The sequence below is a fragment of the Seriola lalandi genome, unplaced genomic scaffold (genome assembly GCF_002814215.2).
Source record: "Seriola lalandi dorsalis isolate HSWRI2012SDOR001 ecotype SW California unplaced genomic scaffold, Sedor1 jcf7180002054577, whole genome shotgun sequence".
Lineage (NCBI taxonomy): Eukaryota > Metazoa > Chordata > Actinopteri > Carangiformes > Carangidae > Seriola > Seriola lalandi.
In genome coordinates, this window is record NW_019525130.1 from 481,821 (window position 1) to 499,610 (window position 17,790).

The 17,790-nt window shown below is 42.0% G+C and overlaps 1 protein-coding gene across 1 annotated transcript; it reads right to left on the reverse strand.

The window, feature by feature from the left end:
* Positions 1–6,343: 6,343 nt before the first annotated feature.
* Positions 6,344–14,959, reverse strand: ripk4 (receptor-interacting serine-threonine kinase 4). The gene is made up of 8 exons (XM_023417677.2): positions 14,675–14,959; positions 12,121–12,412; positions 11,175–11,323; positions 10,877–10,926; positions 9,472–9,630; positions 8,946–9,061; positions 8,239–8,476; positions 6,344–8,109 (listed from the first exon to the last, which is right to left on the reverse strand). Exons 1-8 carry the CDS (start codon positions 14,854–14,856, stop codon positions 6,860–6,862), a joined length of 2,436 nt encoding a protein of 811 aa, XP_023273445.1. The 5' UTR covers positions 14,857–14,959; the 3' UTR covers positions 6,344–6,859.
* Between the last annotated feature and the right edge of the window lie 2,831 nt (positions 14,960–17,790).

Consider the following 17,790-nt stretch of genomic DNA (forward strand, 5'->3'; position numbering starts at 1 on the left):
AGGTAAGTCTTCCTGGCCTCATCAAAACATTTCCATATCACATAGAAAGAGAAGTCGGTTGGTTTTAACTAAAGTTAAGGATTGCTACACAACGGAGATTGTGAAGCAGTTTCCATTTGTTGAATATACCACGTGAGGGTGCGGGCCTTTGTTTTAGACAACATATTTCGTTTTCATTTTACTTCACATGAAGCTACACGTGGGGAATTCCCGCGAAAGATCGAAAGGAACAGCCATTAATAGCTTTAGGAATAATTGTGCCATGGCTACGTGAGACAAACTTATTTTAGTATATGAGTATATGTTCAACTTACTTTTACCAGTGGTGCGGCAGTGGGGGCGCAGCTTCCTTACCCCCACTCACACCACCCCCAAATTAATTACATTACATTAAACTCTAACTAAACAAAACAAAAATGTATATTCATAAAAACAGTAGCACTGGCTCTGACTATGAACAGCATTTTTATTCTGATACCTTATTATTATTATGAGTTTGTTAATTTATCTCTAAATTAATTTTCAGTATGAAACAGCACATCAACTGGAAGTGGAACAGCATTGCTTGTGGTGTTGTAGACTTGTCTGTTAGGTCCTCATGACACGATGTAGGCAACAAGGCTTTGAATCTTTATTTTCTAAGTATTGTTTTAAGTTGGATGTTAAATAGGGTTTTTTTTCTCCTTATTCAGAAACAACAAGATGATCTTTTCTAATAAAAAGTGAGAGGGCACTCTCATTAGGCCATAAATCCTGCCTCATGGGCCACACTGACATAATATCTACCTAGTGGCCTTTATTTAGCTCTGGCAAATACTTTGCACCATCTCCTGGCCAAAGCGCAGTAGTACAACTGCCATGAAAACGGCTAAGATGCATTACAGAAAAGACCCATAGCAATGATAACAGACTTAAAATAATCCTTCAAAAGGTAATGAAATATAGCAGTGAGCAGAAACCAAGCCACTTGACAAGCTACATGTTCACAATGTAGGCTAACAAAAGTGAAGTTGTGTGGCCTCGTGCCTATCTGGCAGCCATGACACAGTCAGTTGTGCAGTCATCTCCATTGTGTGTCTAAATCACACAATTACACAGAGTCCTTGTGTGTGCAGGCTGCCACAATTAACCTGTTACCCAATGAATTTGCAGCTTTACCCTAATGAATATGCTCATAGAAGCCTAACTGAACGTCCGAGCAGTATAACTACACAGTAGTCCTGCTACCAACAAAACTCAAATAAATCATATTACTATCAAACAGCCAATGCTAACACATGGCTATAAACCCTACTGTCATCCAAACAAGCAGACAGCATCATATAACATAATAGTGGTTCCACAGACCAGCCTTCATTTGTAATCATGAACACATAAGTTTATTGCAAAGGTGGAATCAAGGACACCAAGACTGATGTCATCAAGAAACAAATCCTGACATGTCCCCGAGCTGCTCCATTGACAAACAGGAGGGACACATGATGACACAGTGAAATTGCTCTGGTTACTGTGTGGTGATGTGGGCATGTTTTTGGCTTTACAGATGCTTCCTCTCTCACTGTAGACTTTAATCATACCTCATTTTCAGATGTTACCTTTCCACAAAACTAGTTTTCTTTTATTACACAAACAATTTAGGCCACCAAATAAAAAGGCAAATTAAACATTTTAGTGATTTTAAAAAAACTCAGTTGGTGATTTTTTTTAAGTCTACATAACATCAATAATATATAATAATGCTTTTCACTAATGAACTTAAACTATCTGTCCCTCCAGTCCATCAGTAAGTTACTTTCCATGACATGTGAATGGTGTATTCACCCGTAGTTAACCATAAATCTTCACCAATGTTGAGTGCGCCCACATCCATGTTTTCACCCTGAGGCTACAGCCACATGTTGCAGCTTGCCTCGCAACGTAAGAGACACGATCTCAGATCTTGTTTAGCAAGTTCTGTGAGGTTAACATAAGGGAAGAGGCAAAAAAGTTTGTGGAGACAAATAAAACAGTACACAGCCACTGTATGAGCTCTATTCTCCCAGCAAGCAGCCACAAAGTGTAGAACAGATATTATTACCATTTGGCTGTTAGTTTTGTTTTCAGATAATTTGTATAAGAAACTGATACAAGGAGAGAGAGCTGAGGATCATGTGAAAAAAAAGAATAAATCAATACTTTGATTGTTCTTCCCTTTACAGAGATTACAGCCATTAACCAACCTATTTATTTATCATAATATCTTGATAAGGGCCTTTCATCACTTCAACAAATGCTCTTTGGTTCTGTGGCTTTGTTGTTGGTCAGACGGCGCAGTGAGGCATGACTCAGTCAAACTGAAAAGTCCCTATCATAGTCAAACAAAAGAGAAACCAGACACCTTGTATGGCAAGAAAAAGGAAGTCTTGCGGCCTTTGAGACACTCACTGATCATAAATACTAGCCTGTCTGGAAATCTGGCCACAGAAATGATTAAGAAGAATTATTTTAGCTGCAATATAGTATAGCAGCTGAGTCCAGCATTGTACTGTACTATATGGTAATTTGTGAAAACCTTTATTTCAAATGTAGATATTTTTTATGACACATCTAATCTTGCAACATATTTCATACCACTCTAAAGGTCATTTAGTTAGTCAGGCCGCCTTTGCTGAAGATAATCTCACTGATTCCATCTCATTACTGCTCAGCCCTTTACTCTCATGTACAGTATTCAGCAATTACCAACAATTACAACTTCTCAGATCAAGCCATATTTTAAATAATACATGTTCTACTACATTGTCATTCATTGTCTGTTAGAATTAGAATCCACTCATGGATGCTCACAGGAGGAGTTATAGTTGTTGAAAAATACACTTACATCTGTGTTATAAAATATTAATTAAATGCTAATACACAATACACTGCTTATAAATGCTAAATAGGGAAGTCATTATGAATTTTTTTACTTGCTGCTTACTTTTACTGAGTAAAAGCAGAAACATCATAAAGTATATTATACATTATATATATTTCTTAAATTGGTCATATGTAAAATCTTAATCTACAAAGTGACTGGTCAAATAAACTACAATAAGAACTGCAATGTGCCTGAAATGTGGTTTTAAAGGATTAAGTAGCATGAAATGGAAATATTCAATTTAAGTACAATTACCCTCAGAACTGTACTTAAATGCAGCACCTCAGTGAACCTATTAACTGTCCACCACTCTATGTTAGAGTAAGAATTTCTATCTTAAGTTTAATGAACAAAACACATGATTTCTCATTGTCAAACCAGCTGATTTACTTTGAGTGAATCAAAACCAACAAAACGTAAGGTCACACTGTTTATAGTTCATCACAGGCCATGTCCTATGACATGTGATATTACCTTCTTGGACTTGCTTTCTTTGATTCTTTTAAATGACTTATGTTTACACGAATGATCCTAACCACTTTGGACACTACACCATGGGCAGCAGTCTGTATACAGGCCTGAGGGATAAAGTTTGACCTGCAGACCTGGCAGATATTTTGGACAGTGGGTTACATCACATCCTGTCAGCGAAAAAAAAAAAACAAGAAACCTCGAGCTTCATTTCTGAGATTGGAGATAAAATCTGTTGGGCAGTTCCTGAGTAGTATCTGGGCCCCTGGCTGCTTTCCTTCACCCAAGGCCCCATGACTCATGAGATGGTGGGGGCTGACTTCATCCATCAATCATCAGAGTGTGAGGTACCAGAGCAGGCTTAACTAAACTGAAGGGAACTGAAAAGAGGAGTGAAGGAAATGACTCATCTATGAACAGTATGTAAAGTCTAAAGGTACATTTACCCAACAAGTTTACAGTGGGCTAAACTGCCACCAAAAATCCAGTGAAACCGAGGAGTCATGTTCCCATTGACAGAATCCTCCACCACTACAAGACTCTTATAAGAGGAACAAATGAAAATGAAAAAAGAGACTTTAAGAAGCGCTGCACAGACTGACATTCAGTTGATTTGTTACAGAAGAAAAACATGACTGAGTGCATGATGAAACCACTGACAAATTTGCAGCCAGTCTCAGCAAGTTGGCGTATACAATGGAAGTTATTCCAATTAATGTAACTAGAAATAGACATGAATTTGTAATGACAGACCTTAGTTCCCACAACAGCAAAGAAAGATGCTGATACAAGATACAAGATAATGAATAAAACACAATGTGGATGACTAGATGATTTTTATCATAAACTGTAATTTACACTGTGAAAGGCAATGCAGTTTTACAACAGGTTGAACTATTCACTGACACTGGTGGAACTTTTGGAGGAATTATCAACTGCAAAACAAACAAAAAAAAGTATATATAATGGGGGTATTTATTTATCTCAAAATGTGATATGGCTCACTACCTAAAATGTTAGAAGGATATAAGGCATTAGAGGGGTTAAACACTCCTGGTTTGGTAGCTATGTGGAAAATAGATATCACTATTTTCAGATAAACATAAATCAGTGTTACTGAACATTACCTGTGGGGTTCCTCAAGACTCAGATTTAGGACCATTAATGTTTCTTTAGTACAAAAATAACATATGTAAGGTTTCGTAAATCATTCAAAATTGATCTTATTTGCAGATGTTGCAAATGTTTTTTATTCTGGTTGGAATCTGATACAACCTTTTGAAAGAAATGGCTTTATTTACTTTTACTTTATTTATCTCTGAATTTGAGCAAGAAGAAATTCATCACCCTTGACAATGATGTAACAAATTGACAAAGAAAACTTATGATAAGTGATGTTGAAATTGGTAAGAGTGTCTGATCCAAGTTTTTGGAAGTGATTATAGATAAGGAATTACGCTGGAAACCACATATAAATTATGCTCAATTATGCTCTGATGAATATGGAATAATCTCTGGAATAAGCCTGTGTGTACTGTTAGGACAAAGGTCAAAGGTTAGGTCACAGCTAATAATGATCTATTTGGATGAGAATAGACATTTTATGGTGACTGAAAACTGGTGCTTCAGGGGTGTGAGGTACGTGACTTGTTGCAGTCAACAGAAGAGAGAACTGTAGCCCAGAGAGAAAAAAACCAACACATAACTGTGAGTTACTGTAGAACACAAACCAAACGTTCCAGTCTATCAAACGCAACAGCAGTCCTAACAGCGAATAAAAGCTGAGATTGGGCAACAAGAGCACATTATCTTCCCCATAGCTGGAGTGGAGACAGATCGCCAGGCAACAGGCAGGACAGAGTGCCGTGTACACAAAACACAGGCCTCAGATTACACACATTTCACCAGTCATTTTCTGGGTCTCTGCAAACACTAGCTATAAAAACAGGATAATTACAAGCACCAGCTACCCGCACTCAGTTTCTCGGGTTACGAAAAAGCCGAGCCCTTGAGGCGTCGGGGATGGCATGTTGGTTTTAGTGAGTGATGAAAACCTAAAGTGGTCTGAGGAATGAGCCAACAGGCTGCAACTGCAGGTAGAACATCAGCGCCCCTTCTCACTCATCCATTATCCTACAGCCTGTGAGCCCCCTCAGGGGCAGTTCCCATGGTCTGTGCCAACCTGAGCATGCTCTGTGGGGTCTGCAGTGGAGACATCAATGTTACAGTACAGGTGAAGCTGCAGATGCAGACATGCCAGGTCTGCCTAACATCAAGACTGATAATCCTGCACACATGCAGGTGGAACAGTGACCAACTCTGAAAGAAAACACGTCCTCCCGACAGGCCTGCTGTAACTTGAGGTGATGAAAGAAAGTTTTCAAAACAAACTTTTGATTACTTTGGACGACCAGCGTGGCATAAATTATTAGAGGAAGAAAAAAAGCACATAAGTTCAGGATTGTTATCTGGTCGCTCTCAGTTTTCAGGCTTGCACTGAAATTTTAAAATGTCTTGTTCCCATTTTCACTGACAAAACTAGATTGAATTAAAACCAGGATTTAAAACTGGCACAGTAATGGAATGAAAGTTGTACAACCATATTTGGAAAATGTACCATCATGCATCAAGAAATCAAAATATCAGATCTGAGTGCAGTGATTAAGCCTCTGGCTGTGTTTTTGCAGTGTGATCTTTTATGAACATTATCTTCTAGTTTTTTTGTTAGCTATAAAACAGGTGTAAACAACTGTATATCTGTTCCTGTGTATTATTGCATATATGTATGTCAATTTTGGACCTTAAACAACATTTTATTATAATGTCAATGTTATGATGCTGTGAGACTGACACAGACTAATATTTTGCAGTAGATCAAAGTTTCTTGCTTGAATTCCACCCATGTGGCTTGACAGAAAAATATTAGATCTTTAAGTGATAAACGTGAAAAAAGCGACAAGGTCAAACAAAACAAAAGGTTTTAAATGTTTTAATGGATGATGAAGCACTGATATGTAACAGGTACAGAACACTGAAGGTCAAAGGTTTTTTAGAATTCAAAGGCTGAGATGATCCACAGCATTCACCTACGGAGGCGTGTGACCAAAGTTTGTGTTCTACTAATCATAAGTCACAGGGAAACCAGCTGCAGCAAAAGTTCCCCACAGGTCACGGGTTTCCTAATCATAATTCTGATACACAAAATGTGCTTGTTACATAAAAAATGAGTCTGTTATGTAAAAAAAGTTAACAAAAGTCTAAATTCAAACACAGTATTTAAACTTTCTATTTACAGTGTACATATTTACATTAAAGCTTTTCTGATCTACAGCGCTGAAAGGGCTTTAAGTCCAAAAACTCTCCTAAGATTTGATGACAATCCCCTCCCCAACTCTGAAGCACCAGTGCAGTATAAAAAAAAAAAAAAAAAAAAAAAAAAAAATCACATGAAGTCAGTTCTGTACAGTTTTGACAGGGTCTTTGCTCTTGTTAGCAGGATGCTGAGGCACACTGTGAGCTGCTGGATTGTGGGCAGTCTTTGTCATTGTGCTCCGTCAGTTTGAGGATGACGACCTTCCTCTGCAGCTGCTTAGCCTCCACTGGGGCGGGCGGTTCAGCTACTGGTTGCACTGAGCTCTCAGTCACTAAGTCCTGGCAGTCCTGTGGCAGCAGCATAGTAATGATGTTTGAGTATCCACCCTGCACTGCCAGGTGCAACGGGCTCAGCCCCTGCTCGTCTGACATAGCGCCACCATCTGGACAGTGAAGTAGTAGCTCTTTCAGGACCTCACAGTGTCCGCTCTCTGCCGCCAGGTGGCAGGGGGTGCGTAGGGCCTGGTTGGATCTGTAGGGGTCCGCCCCCTCTTCTATCAACATCTTGACAGTGGCCAGGTGACCTCGCTGGGAGGCCAGGTGGAGGGGCGTGAGTCCGTGGGTGTTCTGGGCGTGGATATCCGCCTGGTGTTTGATCAAGAGGCGAGAGGTGCTGGTATGACCCGTCTCTGCCGCCACGTGTAGTGGTGTGTTTAACCCAGCAGACGTTCTGTGAACGTTTGCTCCTAGTTCAATCAGGATCCGTGCCACTCGGTACTGCCCCCTCTGGGATGCCAGATGCAGCGGTGTGCGTCCATCTGTTGTCTGCCCGTCCACGTCAGCAACGGCCTGCTTGACCAGCAGCTTGACGATACCCAGATGCCCTTGCCAGGCAGCCAAGTGGAGTGCCGTCCAGTTGTCCTTGCCCTTGATTCGAACATCAGCACCGCGGCTCAGCAGCACCCGGATGACGTTCTCCTGACCGTGCTGGCAGGCAAGATGAGCCGGTGTGCGCCCCTGGCCATCGGTCTCATTAATGGCTGCCCCCCGGTCCAGCAGCAGGCGTGTGATTGCTTCGTCCCCATTCTGGGCAGCCGAGTGCAAAGCTGTGTACTGGTCCTCATCTTTGGCATTGATGTTGGTGCTGCGCCGACCTAGCAGAAGTTCTGCCAGGGGCTTCAGGTGCCTCTCTGTGGCCAGGTGGAGGGGGGTGGAGCCACGGGCATTGGCAAGGTTGGGATTGGCATTATTCATGAGGAGGAACTTGACGGCCTCTTCGTTGTTCATGGTGATGGCGTGGTGGAGTAGACTGCCTCCTCCATCGAGGAGCAGGTCGACATCCTGAGGCTGGAGGATCTTCATCAACTTGGCCGTGTCTTTGGTCCTGATGGCCTCACACAGCTTCCGCTTCTGGACCTCAGCAGAATCTGAACAGTGAAGATGACAACAACGAGTTTGACACAACAATCATGAGTAACAATCTAAAACGTTACAAGTAAACCAGCTGGGATTAACATGAACAACAGCTCCACTTTAGCCCTTTAATCAGCTCTTACCACATGTGCTTTCTTTCTCAAAAGACAGCGTGATCGAGTCCTGGGAGGAGAAGGCTGAATCTGCAGAGGAGATGCCGGACAGTCTCTTGCAAGTGTTCTCTTTGCTGTGGCAGCCTTCCTTCATTCGATCAAAGCTCCTAGAGATCCCAGAATCCACCTGGCTCAGCAGCTCTGATAGGCTGTAATCTTTTTCCGGCAACATGGCAGACTTTGGACGCACTGGCTTGTTGTCTTTAACCTGCAGAGCAAAAAGCCCGATAAGCATATTTGAACAAGCTGTTCCTTTTAGATTTCATTACGTTCACACTCAGGTATGTGGCTGCCACCCTCATCCAAACACTTACAGTACAACAATGGCTACTGAATGTTGACATTGAGATGATTTGCTGAACTTAAACAGAAGTTCAAAACAGTTTAACTTCTGTCCCAACACATGTCATTGAGTAACAGCTCTCACTTCTCATCAACAGGATATTTGTTTCTAGTCACGTACACAAGAGTCAACACCACAGGAATGACAAAGCGGGACACAGGTTAAACAATCCCATCAGTCGGCATACCTCATCTGTGATGTAACTGTTGTTCAGCATCAAACATTTACGCAACATATGACTTATAAAGTCATAATCATGTCTAGAGATAAGCCTCCCCATTGTCGGGGTGCGTAGTTATACATTAATGAGAACTGTGATGTTATCATGTTGTACCTGGTCACTAGTGAGTGCATTAGAGGACGAGGGCTCTGGCTCTGATGTAGACAAGGTTGGGGTCCTAGGCTCCTCCTGAGGTTTGGAGCAGAGCTCCTCAGCTTCAGATGTGATTTCTGTAAGGACAACAGCTCGGGGTCAGGTTGCAGTAATGCAGGGATGGGATTAGGGAATATAAAAGGGAAGAGAGAGCTGCACTAAAAGTAGAAGACAAAAACCTAATTTAACAGACGGCTGCACTTTGATTCTTCTAAGTGTGTGTTAAGCCCAGAGTGTGTAGTCAAAGGAATAGGATCACTTGTGTTTCATAGTGGTTTAGTTTCCAGGATAGTAGAAAGTTTATGGGGCATGTTTTCCAATTTAAATGATTTTTTCCCTCCATGTGCAGAAATAAATTCACTTTTATTTATACAGCACCAAATCAAAACATACATTATCTCAAGGCACTTTACAGAGTAAGGTCAAGAGAAACCCAACAGTTTCTCTCTGTAACAGAATTATCATGTGTGAACACAGAACAACTTACCCTGGAAGCTGGGTCTGGCTTCAGGGTTCGTGGCCCAGCAGCGCTGCATGAGGCTGAGTAAACCTGTGCAGGCTGAAGGTCGACATCGTGGCACTGCACCTAAGTCTGGACGCACCCCCTTCACCACCTTCACCATGATCTGCAGGATATTATTCTCTCCTAGGGAAAAATAAGAACATACGGGTTCATACTTCAGTTCCTTCACTCACAAACCAGGTTTAACATGTAATCAAATCTGATCTGAAGCCTCATGCTCTGACGGTAACAAAAGGTTTGAAGACAAATACAAATAACTAGAATCACAACTTCACATGAGGCTATATATGACAACATAGCCTCAGGTGCTGGTAGGAGCCAGTGCTGAATGGCTTTATCAACATCGTCCTGTGTGCTCAGATAAGGAAGTGTGTGTGCTGTTGTTTCCCATGAGAGCAAAAAGGGAAAAGCTCTCAGAGTTCCTGGTCTGACCTCTTTCTATCTAACTGTGGGATCAGCCAGGTCAATGATTCAGAACAAACAGCTACGGGCTTTAATCACATGTGCTTCTCCACCTATTGTAGCCTTAATACCCTTCACAGGTGGAGGAGGAAAATGGGAAGGGACGCTAACCAGACTATCTCTCACTTTTTAATTATGTCTGGATCAACATACTGAAGGCAGTGCCAGTGCCAACCTGGCAACACTCATGTAGACACCGGCCTTCAGAAGAAGCCAGATTCCTTGAAGTGAACTGCTACCTGATATGCCTGGGAAAAAAATACACTCTACCTGCCAGTCTGGCCCTGTCCACCTGCCTGCTCAGGAATTTACTGAGTAAACACATACAGTACAGCTCCTGCACACAAACAGCGGGTTATGTGTTAACTGAAAATTATGAAAGCCAACCCCCGCCAGGACAATGTTAAAAATAGATGAAAAGATAGGAGGGATAAAGAAAAATATTCATGGTAAGTTATAATGTTTATCGTCCGATGTTTGACCCACTAAACAGAAAGTATGAGATGTTATACTCAATAACTTGAGCAGGATGGGGTTTATGGTTTAGTATGATTCAGTATAATGTAGAATAAAACACATATTAAATATATGAATTTTTGCATTACATGAAAGAAAAACTCTTCACACATGTAAAACAAAACCCTGAATAACTTATTTTGTTAGTTTTAATCAACATATACAAACATTCAGGGGCTCAAGTGGATAAATCAAGGGGTCAAACCACTAGAAATCTGTCAGTGATAATACTGACTTAATGCCCAGAAGTAATGTCATAATTATCAAGTGTCAGTATTTTCATTTTTAGCATTCCTAACTTTTTATAATTGTATTTTCTTGGCATGTTTGGCTTTCATAAAAATAGTTTCCCATCAGCCCTAAAGGAAAATCTTGCTGGTACTAGTCTCACCTTGGTAGGGTTTCTTCTGTGTGAGAATCCCCCAGATGACGATGGAGAAACTGGAGTGGAGGCAAAATGAAATTGAAATGAGTCAATTAAAGGGACATTTTACTTGAACTCAGTATAAAGCAGTGCTGATAGATCGTCAAACACAAACACATCATATCAAATCCATCTCCTACATTTGATGGATTACAGTGATTATGAGTCAGAGCTGAACTGAACATACAAGAGGACAGATGGCAAACACCCATCCCAAACTAATACCTACATTCACACAACAAAGTTTGCAGACAAAGATCCGAACCTGTATACGTCGTGCTTGGTGTCCGACATTCTGTCCTTCTCTATGATGCTCTCGGGTGGCAGGTAGGCGATAGTTCCGCAGAAGCCATCTCTACTGATGTCATCAGCCCCTGACAGGCCGTTCCACCTGGCCAGGCCAAAATCAGATATCTGAGGCAGAGAGAGATCAGATAAGACCCTCGAACAGAGCAACCACGCTGCTTTTCTCATGCAGCACCGTGACTTTGATGACTAACTTTGCCTGCTGAATGTGACAGGCAGCTAAGCTCTTATTATTTGCACTCAGTGGTATGATGAGGGCAACGCAGCCATGTCCCAGCCTGTTGGAGAGGAGAGGCCCATCACGCTCATGTTGACGGGTGCACACCCACACACACACACAGAGGGAGATTTAATAGGAGCTGAATTAATCCTGTAGAGACAGGCCCGGGTGAGGTGTTTACATCCAGGTATTAAACTCAGAAAAGGCAGTTCCCACCCATTGCCCTCAGTGCTGTTGAGCTGTTTGGAGGTTGGACAGTGGCTGAGAGACACCTGTCTGCCCAGAGCGTGTACAGGGCTGTCGTTTTAAAATGGATGAGGGAACAGCAAAGTACCTCATGGCTGAAAATCCTTTTAAAACCCTAAAACTGAGCCTTTTAACAAGCTTTGTAGCAAAGGCAGCTGTCCTCTGACTGGATATTAAATTATCACACCTCATTTATGATTTCAATGAGATGATTGATGTTGATTTTCTTTTACATCTGCCATAGAAAAACCTCAGATTGCAGCTTTTGACAATAAATCATTTTTGAATACATTATATTAAATTACAACAAAATGATTTAGACCATGTTTTATAAAAGATATGCATGCAGAACCAGCTGATAGTGATCATCACCTTTTTCATCACTCATCTTAATGTTCTCACACGCAGTAATGGTGGCACATTGTGATAAAGTCTCTACCTTGACGTGATAGTGGGCGTCCAGCAGGATGTTGGCGGGCTTCAGGTCCAGGTGGAGCAGCGGCGGGTTCATGCAGTGGAGGAAGTTCATTCCCACCGCAGTCTCGTGGATGATGCGGAAGCGGAGCTCCCAGGGCAGTGGCTCGGTGGCCAGCAGCGTCTCCAGGGAGCCGGTCTCCATGTACTCCATGACGAGGCCCTGGGGGTCCTCACAGATCCCATACACAGGGAGGATGTATCGGAACTTGGCCGCCTCCATCTTCTTAGCCTCCTCCAGCAGCTCTGAACGCTCCCTGTGTTTAAGAAATGATTGATTACATTTCCTTTAGGTGACATTATGTTTGTCTGGAGTGTCTGGGCAGTTTACAGAAGTGTGTAGAGCTGCAGCTGAGATGTTACATCTGTTTTTCAGGTATTCAGGTCACTTTCCATAGCACAGACAGGTTTATCAAACCTGTCCTCTCATAAAACATTTACCTAATGTATCTGGGGTCAGACTTTGCTCATTGGACTGTAGTATTTGGCATAGCTTTTGTCCTAACCCAAATTCCAGAGCATGACATATCTTCCTCACCGAGCACCCAGCTATGCAGAATGTTTACAAGCATTAACCTTGGAGAGTGTGAGAGTCTGACCTCTGTAGACGTCTATAATTAATTTACAAATACAAGTATGTGGATCATGCTCTGCCACTGCCCAGTGGCTCTCTTGAGGCCTTGAGGACATGCCTGCAGGGAGCACAGTAGGCTCAAACAAAGCTCTTGTTCTCTGTTGCTCAACCTTTGCACAGCTCCCTTTATCAGTCCACAAGTCCTGCTGACATACTTCAAACACAACTGAGCAGGTCATTCATGACCTCAGTGCACATATCTCCAGCAAAGGCTGCTTCCAAAAAATGCAAACCTCTAATGAGGACAGATGAGACAAAGATAAATCACTAATGACCATCTCTCTAGGTGAGCAGGGAATTTGGTTTTTCCACCATCAATAAAATGAAATTAGAAGCACTGATTAGGCTTTTATGACTCTGAGGAATCTAGTATGTGCAGTGTTATCAGGTTACTATAAGAGTCATGTTCTTTAGGAAGGAGACTGGCTATAATTGTCCTTGCGCAAGCCCCCAAATCTGCCAGGTAAGAACAATGAAGGATGATATGAGAGACTGGGCAGGCGCTTGTTTGCTAAATCCATCAATCTAATCCGAAGTGCTCCTCAGCAGCTCCTCCGAACCAAACAATGTCCTCTCTTTAACAGAGGGGCCCGGTAAGACCGGTTTTACAGCTTCCTTTATTGTCTGTGCCACAACACAGCAGCAGCCTGCAACCCACGCAGACAAAGGCGGCTTTGAGTGCCTGTTGCTGGATGTTATGTGTGGGTCAGCGCAGATTGCAGTCAAATGACTGTTTATGTACTTTGCAGATGTTTGCAGGTGATAACATCTTCGGTTCAGGTTCAGCGGATGCTCTAAGTTGCACCACAAGTTTGAGGGAGGATGTCAGTCCTCTTTTTTCAGCAATGCTGAAGTCAACTTCCTGTTTGTTAGTTATCTGTTTGAAATGTTTCAGTGATGATGACTGCACGAGACATCAAAATCTGATGTCAGAGAAGAAAACTAAAAGTGATCGATTTAGGAAACACAGGTTCAGACAGTCAGGGGCTTAATCTCAATCTCTTTTACCATTTACGAAGGACAGGTGCAGCTCCGCCAGGTAATTAATGTCTTAATGTTAATTTGTTGAATTAAGTAATTAAGGTTCTTGTGAGGTAACATTTATAATTTGTCTAAAGCTCAGTGTGTGTACACAGACGGCAGATGACAGGCGGGTTGCTGACCGGCTGAAGGTGTCGACCTTCAGTGAAGGTTTATACAGAAGTTGGCACAGGTAAGGCACAGCTGGAAATCTCAAAGACACACACACACTCGCACGCATACACATCCACAAAACAAATAAATAAATGAACACCACACAGAGCAAAGACAAGATTCATGGTTATGCAGAATGTTACAGAATCGTAGAGCGTTGTGTAATCTTTAGTAAGGACCCCTTTACAGAAACAGACATCAGCCCCTCCCTGAGGCCACAGCATGACAATGTCACTGTTGACTGGGGAAATCAGCGGGGAGCCTTTCATATCTGGTCTGTTTGGAATAAGCAAACAGCCATGTCCCCGAGCAAAGCGCTCTCACTTTTACCCCGGGGATGTATCAGCATGTTAGAGCTTCCTGCTACACAACTTAACAGTGTCTAAAAATCTAAACGTGGCCAGTTGTTTGCTGCTGAGGCTCCCTCACAGCTGCTGTGTGTGTGTGTGTGCCCAGACTGGCAGTCAGTGAGTCACACATTCCCTGGTGTTCACCCCCTTCAAGGACTCTGATTGACATTTCCCCAGCGCAGTCATAGTCTAACCTCAGTCTGCTGTGTGGTCAAATCCGACGATAAGGCTCAGAGACAAGAACATAGACGTTTAAGTGGAGGAGTCTGAGAACGATGCCAGAGTAATCAGGTCAACATCAGTACAAAGATAATCCATGTGACTCAACAGCTGTAACTTACTTATCATCCACATGAAGGCAGGGAGGGCACTTGATAGCCAGCCATGTTTTCCACTGTACGTGCCGGACTTTGTAAACTTGTCCAAATCCACCTGAGCCAATTTTCTCCCAGCTGCCAAACTCAGAGGAATCAAAGGTCCTTAACAGCCCCATATTCCAGTTTGGAGAATCCGGGACGTCCATATCCGTGTTGTGAAACCCACCACCTGGGTAAAATCTTTTATTCGTCTCCAAGGCACAGTCTGGGGAAGTGAGCACACACACCGACCTGCCTGCTTGTGAGCTCTTCCTTGTTTTTCCCCTTGTCTAGCTCTGTGTGGCCCCTCCCTCTCTTCAGGTGAAAAGAGGGGTTGGCCTTGGTGCTGTGACATCACTTCCTGGTTTTGAAACACAGGGAAGAGATGGAAAAGTTCCATCCAGGCAGGCCACAAGGCAGCATGCTGCCTTTAGACAATTGTTTTCCAGACGCCCTCAAGTCCTGAGCTTTCTCACATTTCTGCCACGAAAGAGAGAAAATAATCTCTGTAATGAGCCGGAGTCCATGAGCCCAGGAATGTGTCATTTCATGAACGCACCTTTGTCCCACTGTAGACCATTATGCAGTGATGCCCCCTGAGGTAAGAAGAGGGAATATGTCTGAACAATACGTGGGTTATGTGATATTGACAGGATGGTTTGGAAATGGCTGGACTCATGGAATCCATTCAGTGGAGAAAGACATCATGTTCTTTCAGAGCTGAGGACGGTCTCAACCACAGCTGTGTGTGAGGCTTATTGATGGAGTTCAGATCAACTTGGATCAGTTTAGATTAGTATAATTGCTTAGTTTAGTTTGATGCTATTATCACTGTGATTATGATCATGATTAACTGTTGTAGTTGTAACCTTTAAATGAATAAAATATGAATAAAATCTCTCTCCATTCAAGGTACATTTGCTCCAAATTACACTATTTTTGGCAAAATGTATGTGATGTTTTTTCTCAGTCGCTCATGAAATTCAAACCTTAGTCATGACAATGCTTTAAACTCTCATTTATTATTGCCAAAATATGTGTAACACTACACTGGAAACTGGAAGACCCTCTGCCAGCTGGAATGTGGGTTGCAGAATTGGATAACTGCATACCAGTGAGAGACAAGAGTATGACCTTTTACAAGATATGGGAACTTTTAGTGAAAGAACTTCCTCGTTTTTTTTTTTTATTACTTTATTGCAAGTCTTCCCATTACAAATGATCAAATTCATCACTTATTCAATTCATCCTGCCACATTTATACAGTTATACAGGAAATAAAATAAAATAGAGAAAGAAATAGAAGGGGGAAAAAAGTAACAAGAAAGAAAAAAAAGGGATATCCTTCTGTACTTTCTTAATTTTGATTAATATATTTACATTTTTTCTATTCTCCTCCATCTATTTCCTTGACCCATTTACTCCAGTTTCTCATGAATTCCTCCTCTCTGTTTCTCAACTTATTAGTGATTCTTTATATTTCTTTAAAGTCTTCAACTTTTAGTTCCCATGCATTAAGGTTTAACATCCATTCAGTTCCATGTTATTTGTTTTAATGCAGATATTCGTATTATAGTATAAAAAATATTTATCTCCTCTCGTCTCTATTTCTGATGGAATGGCTGTAACATATCTTTAAATGAAAAATATTTGTGACTTTCTCCTGAACTGACCCCCAGAACTTTTTCAACACAGGACAAGAGTAAAAAATATGAGAATGACGCGCTTCCTGTTCACCTTCTTTGACTGTGTCTCTGCCAAAATATCATTTTGTCATTAAATTATCCTTCATCATGTTACAATATAAAAAGACAAAAACAGGGCAGGTGCTGGGTCAAACAACAACAACAACAACGGGGACTGCAGCCTTTGTTTCTTGTTTATTGGTGGATCAGATGACGCCTGATATGTTTGAGATCAGATGTCTGACTATCCATCGAAGCAGCTGCATGACGCCACACGGCTGGAGCCTCCTGACGGCTTCCACAGGTGATAAACAGTTCACTATTTTATCTTTCTCTTCGATCTTTGTACAGACATTTACAGTAAATGTCACCAGAGAAGGAGGGATCTGGGATGATCTGGGATTACTCCCACTCACTATTAAGCAAAAAAAAAAAAACCCTCTGACCCCTCTTTTCCCCCTAATAACTTTCCAACAGTCCCTCGGGGATCTCTTTTTATGTGCAAGGTTATGTAATGGCCCTTTAATATTTTTCCACTGTTTTTGGGCCTGGATTCCTATTTGATATTTGTTTGATGACTTTTGGGTTCCCTGCTGCGCTGGGGCACATTTGAATGTGTCTCTACAAACATAATTATTCTCTTTTGTTATTTGCTTTCTTGAGACCAGCACCTGACAACCCCACCTCTCTATTTACCTCTTCCTTAACGGCATAACACATGATCTCACCCTGCTCCACCCTGCTCCCTAAACTTAATTAGTTAACTGGAAGGACGAGGTATAAAGTCGAAGCATAAATATGTCATCAGGGACGCTGCCGAGACAAGAAGCAGATCTTCTTGGTCTGCGAGGAACCAGGCTTCATGCCGGCCTGCCGGCTCCTGTCACGGCAGCAGGGATCAGTGTTTGTCCCCTGAGGCTGCTGCTCTGCACTCACTCACACTGAGGCATCAACACCAGCAGCAGGTAAAAAGTGAAAGTTGGTCAGCAGCCTTTGAGGTAAGAGCCCCCCCCATGTAAAGTGTAAATGTATTCTCTGTGGCGGTGTCACACCTATTGATCATTAGAATCAAAGAGGAGCTTTTATTGGTGTGTTAATTTAATCAGCTCTTTTCATCTGCTAATTAGAAACAAGAAGATACAACAGGACCGTTCACTCTCCTCCACCGTGTGAAAACTGGTTTGTATTGTTTGAAATTCAAATCAGTTTCATTGGCCTGAGATACTTCATCATCAGGCACAAGGTATCGAACAAGCTCTCACAATGAAGATAGTGGTTAGTTAATACTGATCAGCACATCTGTCATGACAGAAATGAACAATCACACATTTACATTTAGTGAAAACCCTCATCTGTGTTTTGTTCTTCCCATCATTCAGTCTGTTTCCTCAGGTTCTCTGAACATGTGTGTCAGCT